General features: G+C 41.6%; 1 protein-coding gene across 1 annotated transcript in view; it reads left to right on the top strand.

Annotated features, from left to right (window-relative positions):
• The window catches only part of CREB5 (cAMP responsive element binding protein 5), a 338,565-nt gene that overhangs the window by 125,514 nt on the left and 194,114 nt on the right, over positions 1 to 18,937 (top strand). Inside the window, exon 6 of the mRNA XM_080386500.1 lies at positions 5,708 to 5,829. Within this exon, the coding sequence (XP_080242626.1) occupies positions 5,708 to 5,829 (122 nt within the window). The remainder of the gene's footprint in view (positions 1 to 5,707; positions 5,830 to 18,937) is intronic.

The following is an 18,937-nucleotide window of genomic DNA, read 5'->3' as shown; positions in this document are numbered from 1 at the left end:
GGGGACACTGAAATTCCTGTGGTAGGAGATTTGGGAAGGGAAGGAGTGATACTTTATCGTTGTTGGAGGGGGGAAGTCCTTCCAGAAGTGCTGGTAGCAGATGCAGGAGAGGCCAGGATTATCTGTATAGAAACCTTATTTCTTCCTGATTCTATTTGCTGAAATGCAGTCCTCTAGATTTTTGGTGGTAAAGCCCACGGTATAGATAGAAACAGTCTTCTCTAATGAAAAACTGTATGTGATAAAGGCAGTGCAAATGTATTAGTTTTCCCAGGAAATGCCTGTGTCGGTGAGGTAACTGATGTCATTCTTGGTTGACTATTTTTTTCTCCTTGTGGTTTACACAGGGAGGTTTATCTAGACATGAATTTTGTGGAGGGCAAAATGATTGGATATAGAGACAAATAATGTCATTCCATTTCTTGTTTGCTTCGGTGTCCCTTGCTTTACTAAATAACGAAATGAGAAGTCTTCTAAAATTCAACTGGTCATGCTCTGAGTGACCAGCAGACATTACGTGTTGTACCCAGTACGTGTACCCCCACAGCAAGTGCAACCAGTGCTTCAAACAGTGCATCTTTATGCAGTGAAGCTCTTGGGAGCCCTTATCGGTGAACCCCTGAGTGAGGGCAGTTCCGCCAGGTATGACTAGGTGCACCTCTTCTTCCATCACTTGCTTGAGGTGCCATGACCTTGAGCTTTTCAGTGTGCTTGGGTAGTAACCTGCCAAATCCACGTAGAGACCTTCTTGACTTTCTCAGGACATTCCTCTTTCCTTGCGGCTGCTTGATGGGCAGCCCTTCAAATTTCAGTGCTAGCCCTATTCCTCTGACTTTGTTATCATTGTATGAAAGTATAACATGGGTAAGTATGTAACTTCAACAGAGCCACAGCTGAACAAGCCAAATGCCTGTTATTACTGCACGTTAGACTAAACATACTTCTTTTAAAAAAAGAAAGATGAAGAATCAAGTTACACACTTTAGAGCTGTGCTGTTAGGTATCTTCTACTGAATCAGAATTCTAATTTTTTTTCAAAATTAAAGCTTGTTTCACATAACTTCCCTTTGGTTCTCCAGGTGTGGTTTTTTTTTTTTTTTTTTTTAAACTGGTATCATGCTTTAAAGTTTTTGTTTGTGCTTTGAGGGATGAAACTCTAGGCTCCAAGGTAGTTTTACAAAATGCACTCTGGATGTTTCAAATAAACTATACGGCAAGCTAATGTTGCATTTCCTGAGCTGTTTTTTTGAAAGCCATGCATTGAGACTGTGTCCTTTCTGAGGCTATTATTTCAGTAATTAAGTCGTCTCCCCCCAACGAAACAACAACAAAGACACCCCCCCCCCCCCCCCCCCCCGCACTACCAGACACAATGAGTATATAATGGAATCTTTTTACTTTACTGAAGAGATTTCAAATTCCTCATTGCCTTACAGTATGCCCTTTGCAGCGAGTCTAGAAAATCAGACATTGAGACAGGTTTTTGAAATGGTCAGCAGCCAAAATCCATTCTGTATATTAGGTTCTGGTTGGAATCTGATGGCTGAGTGCTTCTGAAATCCTCTCCTGTAACTTGGTTACTTGGGAGCTGCACAGGTGGGACCATTTGATCTTGCTCTGGGGTGTTTGTATTGTCCATTTACATTGTTGAGGTTTATTTAATGTTAATGTTTCTTGCAGCCTTTCTGGCCATGACTATGTCATCAGAGAGGCTGATTATTCACCTGAATAACAGGCTGAACAAAATATTTATTGCCTAGTCTGAAGCTTGACAGGTTCTGTGCTCAAACAGGTGGTAAAGGTGGGATAGAAATAACTTCCTAAGTAAATATCAGATGACGGGGGTTCACCTGTGAAGTGACAGCTGGCTGGAGGCAGATGCCTCAGAGCATAGTAAACTAGTTCTGGTAGCAGTTGGGAACGGAAAGATTTTTACACATTGAACAACGGGGCTGTTGGGATGGCGGGTCAGTGTAACAGCCAGATAACGAGGTTTAACCCGGACAGACCGGTATCCCAGGCTGACCAGTTCACAATGCAGCTTGCAACATTAAAGTCCTGGGTTGCATGGATAGCAGTGTGCCTGCAGGACAGCTTCCTACGTAGCGTGCCTCCTCGGCAGGAGTGCTGGGTGGTGCTAACTCTGTGTTTCGGTCCAGATGGGTCTGGCACATCGGTTGCACAACAAACCAGAGCCCCGTTCTCCGTGAGCCTGCAATAGCTGTGGGCGCTGGCGATAGCAACAAAAGGTTTGTTTGTACCAACGGGGAACAGTGAGGTCAGGCGCAAGCTGTTGGAACTATTAATGCATTTTTAAGTGCTGAGAATTAGGAGTATATTATTAATTCTGGGAGACCTGAATGTGTAACGTTAGGGTCCCCTTTGTGATCCTGTTCCCAATTAAAACACAAAGACTTGCCTAATCTAGGTCAAATGATTACTGCGGTGTTGAGAGTAGTACCTTCTCCTAGTTTGCTCACCTCCCGAGAGAGAACCGGTGTTTTGCAGAGGCAGAGTAGTTGGTTGCTTTGGGAGCAAAGTAAGCCTACTGGACTTGGTAGCCCTGAAGTCCTGAAACCAGTGAGTGCAGTGCATGTGGAATGTAACTACTATACAGTGTAAAGTCTGTGTTTTAAAGTCTGGGTCTTTATCAGTTCTGCTCTCATACCAACACAGAGGTTTTGTGGACTTCAGGTTTCCATGAATGTTGAAGGATGAAGTATTACAAGGTAGAAAGGCGGCTCTTGTTTTACATCTGGCTGAGCTGGCTTCCAGAAGGTCTGTGAACGGGTGGTTGGTGGTGTCCCCTTCCCAGCTGGGGTGAGAGCCAGGGGCTGTCTGTTTTAACAAAATCTTCTTGTGAATTCCTGCCGGTGGGATTTCTGGATCACAGGAACTACTGTAACTGTATGGGGAGACTGAGGTAGTAATTTAAGATCACTATGTCAATATGTAGGTGGTGTAAATAATGTCATTAATCTATCAGTTTTGATGCTTTTATATAATAAAGTAGTTAATCGGAAAGATCAACTGTTGGCAATGCATTTGATTATCTCAGACTGCTTTTGGTGCAGAAGATACATTTAAGCCTGTTTACAGAAAAGCTTTTTGTTTTGAGGCCTTTGTGCATTTGAAGTCACATTCTCGCTCTGGGTTGCTTGTTTTCACTCTTAAAATGAGTTTACTTCACTGAGATAACTTTTTTGTGTGTCTGTCTGTCTGACATTCATGGAATAGATGCTGAACAGATTGGGAACTTCAGCTGCAAGTGCCTGATCACCACCTTGTTACCCATTAAGTTGCCCCGACCTCTTGTAGCCTGTTGTAGTAATGGCTGATTGCTGGCTCAGCTGCGTACCTTGATGGAAAATAACAAGACTTTATGTTAGTGTGTTCTCTTCTGCCCTGGCCCACAAATTTTGGGCTCAAGCAACTGAAAAATAACTTAGGATTTTTGATGTTAGTGAAAAGCAGCTTCTTTATGAAACCCTAGTTTCTAATCTTGGTCGTGAAATTGATACCTTGCTTATTTGATAGGTATATACCACTTGTAAAAATAAAACATTTCCTGTGTTTGCCTCCCCTTCAAAGACTAACATGCCCTTTATGTCCAGGAAGGGTTGGCAACAATTATCTCTGTTTTTCTTTAAAGCACTTGTGTTGTTCACTAACATAATGTTTAATGCCTTTTGGAAATAAAATCTATTTCTGCTGCTTTTTCAGTGCACTTTGTTTCCAGTGCAACTCCATTTCAAGGGCCAAAGACAACCCTGGTGTAAATCTACTGAGTTCAGTGAGGTTACCCTTGAGATTAGTTTGGCACTACTTATTTAGGACATGGACCTGCGAAGTACTGAGTGTACTCAGCTCCCATCAATGTCAGCACCTCATTGACTCAGCTCCTCGTGCTGAGTTCTTGCAAGATTATTGGAAAGTCTTATGTTTCTGACTCTGGTAATGCGGTAGTTAGCTGTGAAAACTAATAGATAAATATGTGTGCAGTCCCAAACACTTGAGTTTTGTTTCCTTTAGGCTCGCCATAGGATGCTCAAGCCAAAAGAAACAAAGCAGCATTTTAACTTTAAGGACTTGCTTTTTGTGTTACATCAACACGTTGCATCAGAAATATAAATGCAAACAAGTGTGTTTGCCCTTGGATTACTTGAGAAGGTCAAACCTGTAGGACCACACCTTATACAGGTGGAAATTGGCTTCAACTGGCTTTATAATGGAGGAAGCTGATCCTCCCCCTCAGTTTCCAAGTGAAAGCTGCATTTTCTTTTGTATGTGTTGGTTTTTGTGCTGCCTTTTGTTTAGGGGTTTCTGTCTGTTTCTATGCTGATTGTGTAAAGTCCATTGTAGCTGGTTACTGCTCCCTGTGAGGGGAGAGTATTAGAACCGGAGCCAATTTAGCTAGGTGCAAGAAACCAGATTTTTCTTCCAGAACTCACTGAAGTGGGAAGCTTTTTTTCTGAGGTCAGAATTGGCCCAGTATGGGCAACTGGGATTAGTATGACAGAGTTTTCATTCTTTAAAGAATGAATCTCAAACAATAGGGTAGTTGTCAATGACTATGCAGAAGACTATTTTTGAAGAGTGAGCCCAGTCTTTCCATAAAATTAGGTACAAAGCAGCTCGAGCTGGAATGGGGACTTGGGAAGAAGAAACTAACATTCAAGAGAGGATTTTTTTTTTTTAATTACTTTTATTTTTAAAAGTGTGTAAAGCCAGTAGGACCATATGGCGTCTCTCCTGCTTTTGCTAGTAGGGTTCTGTATTGTACTGTTGAGGGGGAGATGGGGAAGCTGATGTGGGACAGTTCAGAACTTGCCTCAGAATGAACGGAGGTGCCGTAGCGCTGACCTTTGAGCAGTCGTTTGTGCCCAGGTTTGGGCTGGATTTGTCACTTCCTGAAGAAAGACTAGCCAAGGTCATCACTGAAACTCCAGTCTGCAGGGCAATTTAGCTCGTCTGTCTTGGAGGTTTTGGGAAATGCGGCTGAAAACTGTGTACCTTCTTGAGTCCCTCCTGCCTGTGCCATTAAAGAGAATCCTGTCCTTCCCTGAATTATTTCCGAGAGGGCAAAAAATTTCTAGAACTGAAGCATGTATTACGAATCATTTGACTCCAAATCTTGTGGTTTATATGTATTATCAATACTTTTAGGTATAAACCACATAAGGATGCTTTGTGGACAAATTTTAATGTTTCATAGCTTTTCCAAATGTCCTTTTGCTCCTTAAATTGCGTTAGGAGCAGACCTTCTCACTATGGCTGTGTGTTTTGCAACCTGTGTATGTTTGAGGTGGTTTTCAAGCACTCAGAGGTGTTAACTAGTGTGTACCTGCAGCGGTTACCTGTGTGCTGTGATGTAAATGTGCACGATGATCCGCACTGTGCGTGGTTTTGCACGCGCACGTTATTGGTGGTGTGGGCAGTTGCCGTGTCCGTTTGCACATGTTAAGGACATGCACTTGTGTTTCGTGCCCTGTGAAAACCTGGCCTCTCGCCTTCCTGGTGGGATGGGGGCTGCCGCCTGGGCTTGGACACTTGGCAAGCGCTGCCTGTCTGCAATGCCTAGCGCTGAAATTCAGTGCTGTGTGGTTTGTTTTTAGTGATGGCGTGGTAGGGGTGGGGAGGTACAGAGGGGTTAGCTAGAAACTCTTTTCCTGGAAGACTATTAAATTATTTCTTGTCGTATTCTCAGATCAGACTCCTACACCAACACGCTTTCTGAAGAACTGTGAAGAAGTGGGCCTCTTCAACGACATCGATTGCTCCCTAGAGCACGAATTTAGGAAGGCACAAGAAGAAGAGAACAACAAAAGAGTGAGTGTGAGCACACTGAACCCTTCCTCCCCTTTCGGTTCCTTGAGACATTGAAGAACACCGCGTGAAAGTATATTGAGCTCTACTACCTGGTGGTAACCTTTTGGTTAGAAACTAGGTGGCACTGTAAGTTGTGACATGCTTTTTAAACTGTCGAAACAGTTGACAAAAATAAAACCCCCAAACCAACAGAAAACCAGCATTAAATTTCCAAAAGTGTGTAACTGTTTGCCAGGGGTTGATTCAAAGTTTCTGCTTTGAAGTAAACTATAACACAAGCCACACACGTCTCGAGGGAGAGGTTCGGGAAAATTGTATCATCTTCGAAGTGAGGATTGCAAACTTGCTCAAATATGTTACAGGGAAATATGGACTCTGAAGAGGCATTTAATTTAAAAAAAAATAAAAAAATTGGTTTTTCCTCCACAACACGATGGGATTTTCTTGTCATCATTACCAGCTTTATCATGTTTCTGTTTTACTCATTAAGTATTCATGTTGAAGGGGAAAACTTTAACTTGCAGTACCTGGCAGATACTGTATCCCATTTTCAATTAGTATTGTTTTGCACTCAGTATTCGTAAGTTTTGGTCGAATTATATAGGCCACTTTGTATGGGATTAAGCGTACTCCTGTGCTTAAAGGTTGTTGAGAGTGTTTTGAGGGAGCCTAAAGAGCTGTTCAGATTTTTCAAGGAATTGTAAAAGAGCTTAATGCTTTAAGAAGCCAGCAAAAGGTAATGCATGACATTTTAACTTTTCACATAAGATCCAAATTTCTGGTTGCTTCTGAGAACTAAAAGACACGAGTAATGTGGGGCTTCCTACAGGAGGGTGTTGCTCTCTGCAGCCCTCTGACAACCTGCCCAATGCTCCCCTTTCACAACGTTGCCTTTTGTGCCTGTGTTCTCCCCTCTTCTGTTTCTGCAGCTCTCGGAAATGCTTGTGTAATGTGTCCCCTGCCTTTTTCTTAGTTCTCACAGTATTCTCTGTTTGTCTAATCTGAACATTAACTGGGACAATGGACTAGGAGAAGGCAGCCACAAAGCAGCTACGGTGCTAAAGCCAGAGGGCACTTCTCCTTAGCTTGCTTCAGCGTTATTTTGCCTTTCAGCGTGTCTGTGCATCCAGTTGCAATGGCTTTCTCTATAGGTACTCATAGCCGCTGTACTGTGTCATTTGCTTTGCCTGTTGGTGATTGCCATCCAACTCAACATCCATAAGTGTGAGGCATATGCGTGTCGCTGGGGCTCGTGAAATCTGGAGGTAGCAGCATTTAGTGATCTTGAGGTCTACAAAGTAAAGGCCTAAGAGGGCTTTTTGGGAAAAAGAAAAAGAAGAAAAAAAAAAAGAAGAGGTAAAGCTGATTGCTGAGGTGCAGAATGGGAGATGAGGCTTGTAGGAAGAAGATGGGAAGGGAATCTAGGAGATGTTTGGTTTTGGCTTATGGGAGGGGAGTCTAGGGATGGTTTATTTGTGGCTTATAAGGAAAAAGACTGGGACAGATAAAGGAGAAGAGGAGAGAGGCTGCAGTATGGTATATGCTGAGCAAGGAAAAAAAGTATCCAATGTGAGAGAGTCCAGGTTTTGGTCAAGGATTGGGAAAAGAGCCCAGACTGACCCCTACAGCTTTGTGTGCAGGGTGAATGTTAGGGAACAGGATGAATGTTAGGGAACAGGAACATGTAATGAGATAAATGTGTCTACTTTTAGATTTAACTTCTTAAAATTTTGTGTCTTATGTGCTGCAGAGGGGAGTCTTAGCCAGTATTAAGGGGAACGTTTCTGCACGTTTCTACTTCTTTGTGAATTACAGGATTCTCCCTGGATGGTGTTTATTTTGCAGGAGTAGGAGATGAAGCAAGACCTACTCATGCGGATGTCTGTGCAGTTAGCCACAGATCCCAATGTGTGATGCTGCAGAATCCCTTTCAGTTTACAAGGGGCAGTTGCACAATCTTGATTAAAAACCTAGACAAGGGCATCAAGTTACCTGGTATTTCCAGTTGTTTACCTGCCTTTTGGAAGTCTTATTCTGCCCTTCTCCTACAACCCCTGCAGCTGCCATTGGGGATCTCCAGGGAGTAAATGAGTGATGGGGAGAGGGAAATAATAATAATTAAAAAAAAAAAAAAAGAGGGGGTGAAAAAAAAGAAAAAAAAAAAAGAGTGGGGTGGCAAAAGTCCCACTAGCTAGCTAACCTGTAACATTTGCTGTGTTTCCAATTAGTCTGCTGTATGTTCATTCTTGCATTACCAACTGACTGTCAGATGGGGATCTGATGCGGCTTTATACGAATGCAAGAGACAAAGGCCACGGCAGAAAGGGACTCCTCAGGCTGCAGCTATCGCTGACAAAAAGCTTCTACCAGCCTGTCCCTGGAATATGAGTGCAGTGCAGCACTGTTCTAATGGACCTACCAATACTTGGAGAGTAAGACTAGATGCATGGAAATCTTAGGGCTCAGAAAAGTCTTCTGAAAATATTCTTGGCCGTGTTAATTTCTTTGGACTCTGAAAGAAATTGTTTTGGTTTTTTTTAGTATATCACTGTGGCTTAGCACACAGCTTGACACTGAAATCTTGTAAGAGAAAAGCACTGGTGTTTTTTTTACCTCCTTGAGAGTCATAATTTGAAAACTCAAAGAATACAGTTCAATTAGCCACATTCTTTCTTTTTTCTTTTTTCTCTTTCTCTTTTTTCCTTTTTTTTTTCCTTCTTTTATTTTTTTTCTCCTCTTCTGAGCAGCAGTCTGTGGATCATCCGTGAGAATTTGTTGTGATTAAGCTGGTTATGCGGACTAGTGACATTCCAAATTAGCTGTGAAGCACTGAGTGCACACTTTTAGGAACACCATGTGTAACTTTTTTTTGTAAAGGTAATATTGAGGGGAAAGCACTTGCATTAATATCCCAGCTGCTCATCAAAGAACAAATCACTTAACATCTTTCTGCCACAGTTGCTCATGTGTAAAGTGGGAATAGTATCTCTTTCTGCCTCCCTGTTGTGGTTTAACCCCAGCCAACAACTAAATACTATGCAGCCGCTTGCTCACTCCCCCATACCTGCCCCAGTGGGATGGGGAGGAGAATCAGAAAAAGGTAAAACCTGTGGGTTGAGATAAGAAAAGTTTAATAATTGCAATAAAGTAAAAAAAAATAATAAATGTAACAATAATAACAGCAATAATGATTGTAATGAAGTGGAGAGGGAGAGTGATGAATAAAATCCAAGGGAAAAACCCCAACCCAAACCCAACCCCACCAAACTAGTGATGCGCAATACAATTTCTCACCACCTGCTGACCGACGCGCAGCCAGTCCCTAGTCCCTGAGCAGTGCTCAGCCACTCCAGGTCAACTCCCCCCAGTTTATATACTGAGCATAACATTTTATGGTATGGAATATCCCTTTGGCCAGTTCAGGTCAGCTGTCCTGGCTCTGCTCCCTCCCAGCTTCTCGTGCAGCTCTCGCTGGCAGAGCATACGAAACCGAAAAGTCCTTGACTTCAGAGTAAGCACGACTTAGCAACAACTGAAACATCACTGTGTTATCAACATTTTTCTCATGCTAAATCTAAACCACAGCACTGTATCTGCTACTAAGAAGAAAATTAACTCTATCCCAGCTGAAACTAGGACACTCCCATACTTGATATGTCTTATGACTGTAAGCTCATCTATCAAGGACCATCTCTTAAAATATATGTGGGTTAGCCTTTGGTTGGGGACTGAGTGGACTCAAGTAATTATAATGATGATGACCTCCAGGACCTGAAGTGAAATAAGAAAGTAAAGTTATAAATGGAAGTGAGATTGTCAGTTTGTTTTGGCTCCTCTGTTGCTTTTACCATCAAATATTAGCTGGAAGCCTCTGCTGGAGAAAGGCCTACTCCCTAAATGCAAAGGATGCTATAGATCAGTGATAAGCATATTGATAAGCATATGAGAAAGAGACTTTTTGCATCCTCATGGGAGTGCTCTTCCTGACACAAGCCTTCTACCTGACAATTTCACCACCAAAATTAGCACAGGTAAAAGCATACCTATACAATATTTCTACTTGCAAAAGCGTAAATATTAAATCTGTTAGGAGCTTTATGCAGGCATCAATCGACAGCTCAGCCCCAGATAAAATCTGCAACCCGGATCAACAAGGCAGGTAGTTCTGGCAGGTCAAGTGACCATCTTGGCTTACTAGCTGCAGCTTTTAGGTTTATACTGCTTGGAGCATTAAGTATCCAAAGCGTTTTTTTTGCTGCTACTGGATAGACCCTGCTGTTGCATCTTGTTTTGAGCATTGAGGCTGGGTCTGAGGTGGTAACGTCAAAGATGGGAAGAGTCAGGATCTGTTTCCGAATAAGTAATTGGACATGCTTTATTAAAATACATCTAGCCTGACCTCCCTGCACGAAATGAGAAAGAGTGGAAATATGCTCAGCGTAGTAAGTAGAGTACCACATCAAGTAGTATTTAGAAATAGTCAGTTGAATATTTTAAATGGAAGCATTTTAAAAATCACATTCTGCTTATGCCAGAATTTGGATGCATCACTGAGGCTTGTCCTGCAACTTTGAAATCTTCTAACCAGTGTTCAGTTCTGCAAGACTGTATACAATTTTTGTCCAATTTTCTAGCAATGCATGACAAGAGACCTGCAGATTCATTTCCTTTTAAGCGTGGTCTTGGAGCTGGTGTTAATTCTGCACCACGCTGGTGTAGCATCTCCTAACCAGTGTTCAACTGTACAAATGAGGCAGGGAAACAGCTATTCTCAACTACAGCTTGGTTTTAATGTGGGTTGTCCCACGTTAGTCCTCTACGTGGCTTAATATTCCTGTTCTAAGTATACTATCCCACTGCAGGCACCACACTGCTAGTAAATCATCAGCAAATTGAATTGGTCCAGTAAAGAGAAAGAACAAAAACAAATAAAGAGCATTTGGTGGTTGAATAAGTTCAGTCTACAGAATGATTAAAAAACCTGAATATCCAGTTTAGTTGTGTTAAGCAAGGGATGATGCTACAGTCTGATGTATATTTGAAAGGCATAAATATGGTTTGTAGCTTCTATGTTCTGTTTCTACCTTGTAGACATTTCAGTGTCTCATCGTAAGAAGGTAGGTTAAATGCACTTCTAGCTTATACCACCTCACCATTCTGTGCTGAACTCTGTGACTCTGATCTCCACAAGAAAATTCTTGTGAATGTTTTCTGAATGTCATAGCTCTGTGCTGTAGCCTATGAGTATGGGGAAGATGATCTAATTCAAGGCAAGCTGGAAATTGTAGAATCTGTCTCTTGAGCAGTGTAGTTTGGTGAAAAAGTTAACTTCATTTCCACTTCTTATTTAAATTTTATGCAATGTATACCTGACCGACAGATTTTACCCTCTGTCTTCTGAAAAGCATGCAGAAAAAAGATGATGGGTTTTGGTTCAGTGTTTTTTTTTAAAGGAAACATCTTACATTGCAACAAGGAGATAAAAAAAGTAAATAGCAAATCAATGCCCCTAAATTTGCTGGAATACACACGTCCAATAAGCATTTCTTTTGTTGCACAAACTTGGTAGTGTTTGCTGCATGTTTTCTTTTTTTGAGGCTTATTTTATGTTAGGCAACCACAGAAGGGCCTGATACTGTTTGCTCGTGCCAGTGGTCAGAGAAGCAGGCCCTGGGGGACATGGTGCTTGTTTGCAGAAGATGCCATTTTGAGATCTTCTGACTTTCCCAGTAAGAGAAGCTGCAAGAGCTGTATTGTTTGGTATCAGAAAACATATCTTGTTTTAATCTGGTCTATTATTCAGAAAACACTTAATACCTTGTTTTAATCTGGTCTATCATTCAGAAAACACTTCATATCTTGTTTTAATCATTACATTAAAGCAGATAGTTCACTCCTACATTTAATCATTGACAAGACAGTAGCTGAAACTAGCAATGCAGTTAATGGGACCCTTAGACAAGAAAGGGTTATATTGTACCCATATATGAAAGGAAAGAAAATATCCATATGTTGATAAAGCGCATTGTGTAAGTGTTTGGGTTTTAGAGGCCTATATTTTAATAGGCTATATAGTAAAGTTGGCAGTGTGCTCTGTTGGTGAAAGAGAAGAACAGGGATGGAAGGTTCATTATGGTGGTTGGCTTGGCTGATGGACAACAAATTCAACACTAGCCATTTATGAAAAACAGCTGCCCTCCCAAGGAGTGCGCTCGCCTGACTCTTTTCCCCTTCACGTGGTTAATGTACAGCGCAGAACCTTGTTTCAAAAACACGTATACATTTTTTTGTCCAATTTTCTAGTAATGCAGGTCAAGAGACCTTCAGATTCATTTCCTTCTAAGTGTGGTCTTGGAGCTGGTGTCAGTGCTGCACCACGCTGGTGTAGAATAGTATGAATTCTGAGTGTGTGCTCTGCCTCTACAGCAATCACGTTAACTCCAGTTTTCCCTTGTGAATGCTCTGAAACCCCAGGGGGGTCTTTGAGAAGAATAGTTTCCGAAGAATAGTGTGGTGGCAGACGTTTCAGAGGCAAGTGCTCTGAAACAGCTGAATTTCACTAGCGAAGTAATACAAACCAACACACTTGTAAGACTGTTCCTGGAGCACTTTTGACTCATTGATTGACAGTCCATACAGCAGAAGAAAGCAAAGGCCTACATCTAAATGCTTACTATTTCGAGTTCTTTTAAATTATGCAATCATAAATACTCATATATACATTCTCCCTGCATTTATCTAAACATGATGTAAGAATGTCCATATTTTTTTCAAGTCAGAGATCCTTCTGACTTATTCTTCCACTGACATTGAGTATCTTATATGGTGAGTATGTTACAGTGGATGCAAAATAAGACTAGGAATGTTTTGTGTCAATATAGTGCTTAAAGGCCAGGGTACTGTTGTTGTAGGTATTGTAATAACTTAAAGCTGCCACTTTATCAATCAGTTAAGCTGTTGTCAAGGTGATAGCTCAAAACCTTTAAGTTCAAAGCCCAAAACACCACTGTAAGTCCAAAGATTTCATTATAGTAGGTAGGTTCTATGCTTAAATATAGCACCTGTATGTGTAAAGATGTGAGCATCTTCACAGCATAGCATTTCTTCTTGGGTGATGCATTGAAGTACTGTAAAGATCCATTATAACTCTGTAGCAGAGTTTTTCCAGTGGGTTATTCCAAGTTTTTCATATACATTGATTGCATCAGGTTATTGAGTTGTTTTATGGGCTCACCGTTGGTCTATAACACCCCCACTTTTTTTTTTAATAATTAACTTCTGCAGCATTCCTATGGAGAAGGGAAATGCTTTGTCTCTTATTTTCTAAGGCAAAACAGATTCCAGAGGATGTTGTTTTCCAAAGCTCCTTCCTAGTGAGACACGAAACTCTTGAAGGAGTCACGGATGTGGAGTGAGAATTGCAGGGGAGCTGGGTCTTCTCCATCATTCTGCCAAGCAAGCGGCTTTCTGTCTCTTTTGGTTTCTAAATATCTTTAGCAGTGTGGCCCCAAAAGATTGATAGACACCTTCAAAGGCATTTTGGTGCCTTGCTCTCACTGAAATAAAGCAGGAGCGAATCAGTGAGCTACCATAAAGGATCTGGGCTCAAGTGACATGCTGAAAATTGCACAGGAAGGCTGTGGCAGAGCCTCGGATTGATTCCATATCTCCTCGGTCTCAGCATAGGGCATCCCACAAACCATGTGTGTTAAAGATTTATCAGCTGTTGTTCGGTGTTGCTAAAGACAGGAAGAATGCTCTCCTCCTCTCTCCATATGGGTAGGCTTGCTGGATTTTAACTGCTTTTCTGAGATTGTGGAGCTTTCGTGGTGGACATGTGGTGGTACATTATATTTTATATGGCAATTCGGCCGTTGGTACTTTTGTCTCCTGACTTTGTGAGTCCTGTTTCAAGCATGGATCTGTGTCCAGGCACTTATTCCAGGCAGCTACCACACTGAACTGTGTTACAAAAGAGACACTTTCTGTGTAAGTTGGCAGAAAATCTGTCAAGACAACAAAGTTCATAACGTGATCTTGCAGAAATACTCAGAGGAACAGGCTTCAGCTCGTGCTCGTTCCTGCCGGTACAACATCTTATCTTCTGCTGGCAGGCAGGTCTGTCTGATCATCTTCTGTAGCAGTGGACTCTGTTTGAATGGACTTACGGATTTAGACCCTCGTGCTCAAGAGAGGACTCGAATGCTTTTCCAGCAGTAAGTGCCTATATCATGCAGAAAGGCAATTCTTAAGGGCATACGTTTTTGATTGAGCTAAACCTCCCTAACCATAATCTTCCATGTTCTTCTGAATTCCAGCTGATGAATCATCCTGCAGAGCTCAGTCAGGACAGTCCGCTTTCCTTCTGCTTCTTATTGTCTCTGTCTCAAAGAAGTTGAGTCACTCTCTTGTAACGTTTGGGTTTTTGTTGTGTTTTGTATATTTTGGCTACCCCCAAAAAAGGAGGCCTGCCTGCTTTCATTCTGAGATTTCTTTCACGACAACATGGCATAGTTGTGCATTTTGCCTTGGTCTTCCTGTGAAGGGTTTTAATGGCACAGCTTTCTTGTTACCTCTTCACATTTCTGCAGCATGGACTGGACGGCGCATGATGAAGGGATAAACCTTCCCCGTAGTGGCATTTTTATAAGTCTATCTCTTAGGTAAAGCCCCTAAATCTTGGCAATCTCTTTAGGACATATGCTCTGCTATTAAACACAAGCTCTTTGCTCCCCAGAGTGGACTGCAGCCTGTACGGTTGGGTAGGTAATAAGATACTGCTGATATATTTCAGAGCAAGGTGCACTTTTACTTTATTTATGAAGATAGACATGCTGGTTGAGGGCTTAATCACAGCTGATAAATCATTTTAAGAAGGCCTATTAGAACCATATGCTGATTCTTTGTGTTAATATGGTGTGTCTGTTTTTAGTCTAATAAGGCAGGGTCTCTTCCCCCTCTCCCTTCCCCCTGCCTCGTGTGTGAACTATTTATCTGTTTAAGTGATATGGCTTGCTTGGGGGCATTTCCCTCTTTAAGAGGTATCGTGGATAAGGCAAGGTGAACAGAGGAGGGAGGGATTCTCACTCTCCGGCGCGAGTGAAGCTGCATGTTTCCGATCACCTTTGTTGAGGTAGAATTGCAGAGCAAAGGTGCAAAAGCTGAGATGAGGAAACCTATCGGTCAGAGGCTGGAGAACCATGGCATGGCCTTCGCAGCAGCATAAGGTTGTCATTTTGGCCCAGGTGGTTACAATCCTGGACCCCAAAAGCTGTGAGGGGGTGGGTGCGCTGGCATTTCAGTTACCTCACTTTTCCCTCACTTGGAGAGGGCTGCTGCGGGAACAGGTTCCACGGCCATCTAATGAGATCCACATTGGTGAGGTTATTCCATGCCAAGTCCTATTTATCATTAATTGGTGGGTTCGCTTGCAGATCTTTCCTATTATTTGCTGATTATACCCCTACACGTTTTATTATCTCGCCAAAATTCAAATGCTCATAATTTCTTGACTTATTGTTTGTTTATAAATCTGCCTACTGCCTAAATGGATGTAGTTAGAAGATTTCAGAACAGCAACAGCTCTTATGCTGACTGGGTTTCTTTCACATTTTGCACATGGCAGTCGTCTATTTATAAACCTCCATAGGGACTCCTAAAGCTTTACAGTTGGGTTCCTCTCACCACTTCAGCCCCTTTTTCTCCCTTGCTCCCCCAAGGCAAGTCTTGGTTTTTTGGCATAAAGACAAAGATGGTGATTGTTATGTGAAGAAAATGTCCACAAGCTATGAACCGTGTGTGGGTAAGGATTTTTAATGTGTACCTCAAGCAAAATAAATTGGAAATTAGAGACATCCAGGAGAGTTAGGGTGTTTTCGCCGTAAGGTAGGAGATCCTGGTCTGAGTTGCTGGTACTCTTTAGTCTTACAAAATGTGAAACCAAAAAACTGAAAATTTGCTTTTGACTGGTTGTGTGCACTCCGTAGCATGACCCATTTCCAGTACTGTATGAAATTACTGTATTTCTAAAAGCCCCAAACTTGACTGTTAAATCTGATGCACTTCAGAGCAACAAAAGGAATATTGGAGAGAAGAAGGAAGTCAGAACAACAGAGCACATGCCATGGCAGTTAATGAATGCTACAGTTGGATGTATAGCCTCATACATCTCTGGGGCAGTTCCATTGACTTTAATGGAATTTAAATTTTTAGCTTATTGCAACTAGGCAAAGATCTGAAGGCAGAAAAGCCTTCGCTCAGAGACTACAAAAAAACCTTGTGGTCATGAAGTGATGGGAAGTATCTGGGTACTTGTTGATGTCCGCATAATACGGAAAAGTAGGGCCTTTTTAAAAACCATACTAGGGAGCAGAAATGTACATTTTTAACTGCTTCGTTAATCTAGCTGCTCTCTCACATGCTTCTCAACAGAAGTTGCCAAGTCCACTCTTATCAAATAAATATCAGCTTGCTTTTTTTCCCTGAAATGTGAGTAAACTGTGTGTGGCTCAGTCTGGTCCCTGGGAGGGGAACAGGCATCACTTTTCCATGTGAATGTGCATGTCAAAGTGCAGCTCTGCCAGCGGGTCTGGGGCTGGGTGGGGAGACTCAGGGAGAATGAACTCAGTGTTACAAACCCTCTCTTTTGAATTTCTACAATCTATTAGTCACAGCAAGCTGCCCTTATTGATTTTGGTAAGAGAGGTCACTTTTAATCCTCTAAAGTGGAGAGAGCTGCATGCACTCTTCATAGCATGACATTAAAATTGACACAGCTCTGCATCAGTTCTATGAAAATGCCCTAAACCTAGATGGATTATTGCCTTGCCTTTCAGGGGATGCAAGCTGCTAACCAGAGCACGCTAACCTAGATTAGGTGTAAAAGCTTTAAAATACTTGGAAAGGCCAGCTAAAAGAAACTAGAAAATACATGAGCTTGCTAAAAAACTGCCCCTGCAGAAACAGGCCATTAGTCTCAGGAAACTTTATTTTCTCCTTTTTTAAAAATTTAAAAGTCAACACAGAGGAGTAGAGATTATCATATAAAAGAACAAACAAAAGCTGACCTTACTCAATGATTATGAGGAAAGCTTTATTCTGGCTGATGGCCTTTGCTAGTTTTGTTTATGTTCTTTAGAGAACTAAATCTTTGAATACAATTAGAATAGTCTGACTCAAATCTTAAGTGTGCCTCAAAATAAACAGCAGAGGTGAACTCTCAGCAGTTTTCTTTTCATCTTTGTTATCCTTGCCCTGACCCGTTTTTCCTGCCTAATGATAATTTGTGGCGTACTATTATTAAGAGAAATCTACTCGATGGAAAAATGTGCTTAATGGCAATAGGAAAATTGTTGTGAGCCTGGAGAAGTATTTTTTATTTTTCTTTCTTTGGAATTCCAGAAAATTACTACTGCCCCTTTTGATTTTATGCTAGTTTTTATTTGGAAACTTCTTTTCTGAAGGTTTCACTGATTTTTCTATGAGTCTCAGTAAAAATCTACAGTGTAGTGTTTAGGGAAATTTGTTGGCTTGTCATGTAAGCCGTGTGTTTTCCCTTTTCATTAGTTGTAGCTTGCTCCAGTATTTCTTATTACAGGTTAGAAATTCCCCTTTTAAATAAAAGACATCTGCAAAAGGAACTGTCGTGAAAAAACATTAAGGTACAATGTTAAACTCGAAGCTGTGTAGCCTCTCAGTGTAATGCCTGTGATGATGGAGGTGCCTGACTTCCATGCCGCAGCACCTTTCAATAAGCTAAAAACACTCAATGGTTGTTAGTCGAGTAGGTCTCTGAGCTTCTTCTTAACAGAGATTAAAGTATGTGTGTGTCTGGGTGGGCAGCCTGGCTCATTAAGATATTTGTTCTTTCTCCCTTTCCTCACCTGAGGTGGGGGGTGGTATTTTCTCCCTGTTTGTGGACTTCCCAAGGCACAGGGAAATTCAAAGTGGGCACAGAACGGGAGCTGGCTTTTGGCTTCATCACTGTCACTGAGAAATGGCACCTGGAAGAAAAGGTAAAAGCTGCCTCACCTGCAGATTGTCTGGGCTTATTTTTGCCCCATTCATACCTTTTCTATTCCTATCAAGGGAGTAAGAAAAAAAAATAAGGTATGTTGCCAGTCCCTTCTCCTTTGTGTTGGAAGAGTCCTCCCTGATGTCCTAGCACTGTATGGGGTAGCAGGGAGAGAAAGGAGGATGATGGCAAAGTTGATGAAGGGGAGAAAGGAATGAAAGGAAGAAAAGTACTTTTCATTTTTCCTTATATAAAGGGCTTATTCCTACCCCAGGTCAGACTTTGTTGGGAGAATGGAAAGGAAAATTCACACAGAAGACAAAAAGTAGCATTACTCAGACATGAAGAAAGCTGAGGAGGGCTACCATGAGGCTGTACAAATGAGAGAGAAAGATGGATGAACGAAAGAAAGAACAGCACTCACACGAGGCAGCCATTAAAAAGGCAGTTCTTTATTTTCCGAGAAGTGGGGTATTAAAATATTCCTGCAGTGTACTTGTTAGCAGAATTGGATGAACAGAAATAGAGGAGTGTACAAAGTATAATTTTCTTTTCACCCCACCGCCACTGCCAGGAAACTGAGTTAGTTTCTCTGCTTAATGTTGAATTGGGATATCAAGGGATGCGGCTGTACAAGCGAAGAGTCATGAAGACACTCAGTTGATACTGGGTATTAGAATAGTTTTTCCCCAAAAAGAGGAAGGGAGGGTCAGCCTGAACACTGCTGTGGTCTTTATAGTATATTCTTTCTCTCTTCACACTCCTGTTTTATCTCTGAGATCTATGTATGTATACATCTATGTAAGGCCTGTTTCTCTAATGACAAAATTACCATCTTTTTCTCCCATTTATGCTATTTTTTTGTTCCAATACAGTAAACTCATGCAAGTGCAAATGCCAATGTATATGTTTCAGGAAAACCAGGAAAGCTATTAAGTGTATTGCACCTCTGCACATGAGTTCTCATTTTGTGAATTATTGTTTGGCTGGAATATTTTTCAGGTACAGTTCTCTTATCCCAATTTCTTTTCTTTGCTTCATCCATCTCAGCCAGTTAAATGTGTATATAACTGATTTTCTGAAATGGGGCCAAAG

Source organism: Falco punctatus (genome assembly GCF_963210335.1).
Source record: "Falco punctatus genome assembly, chromosome: 4".
Taxonomy (NCBI): Eukaryota; Metazoa; Chordata; class Aves; order Falconiformes; family Falconidae; genus Falco; species Falco punctatus.
The sequence above is the reverse complement of the archived record's forward strand: the minus strand, read 5'-3'. Positions and strand labels throughout refer to the sequence as shown.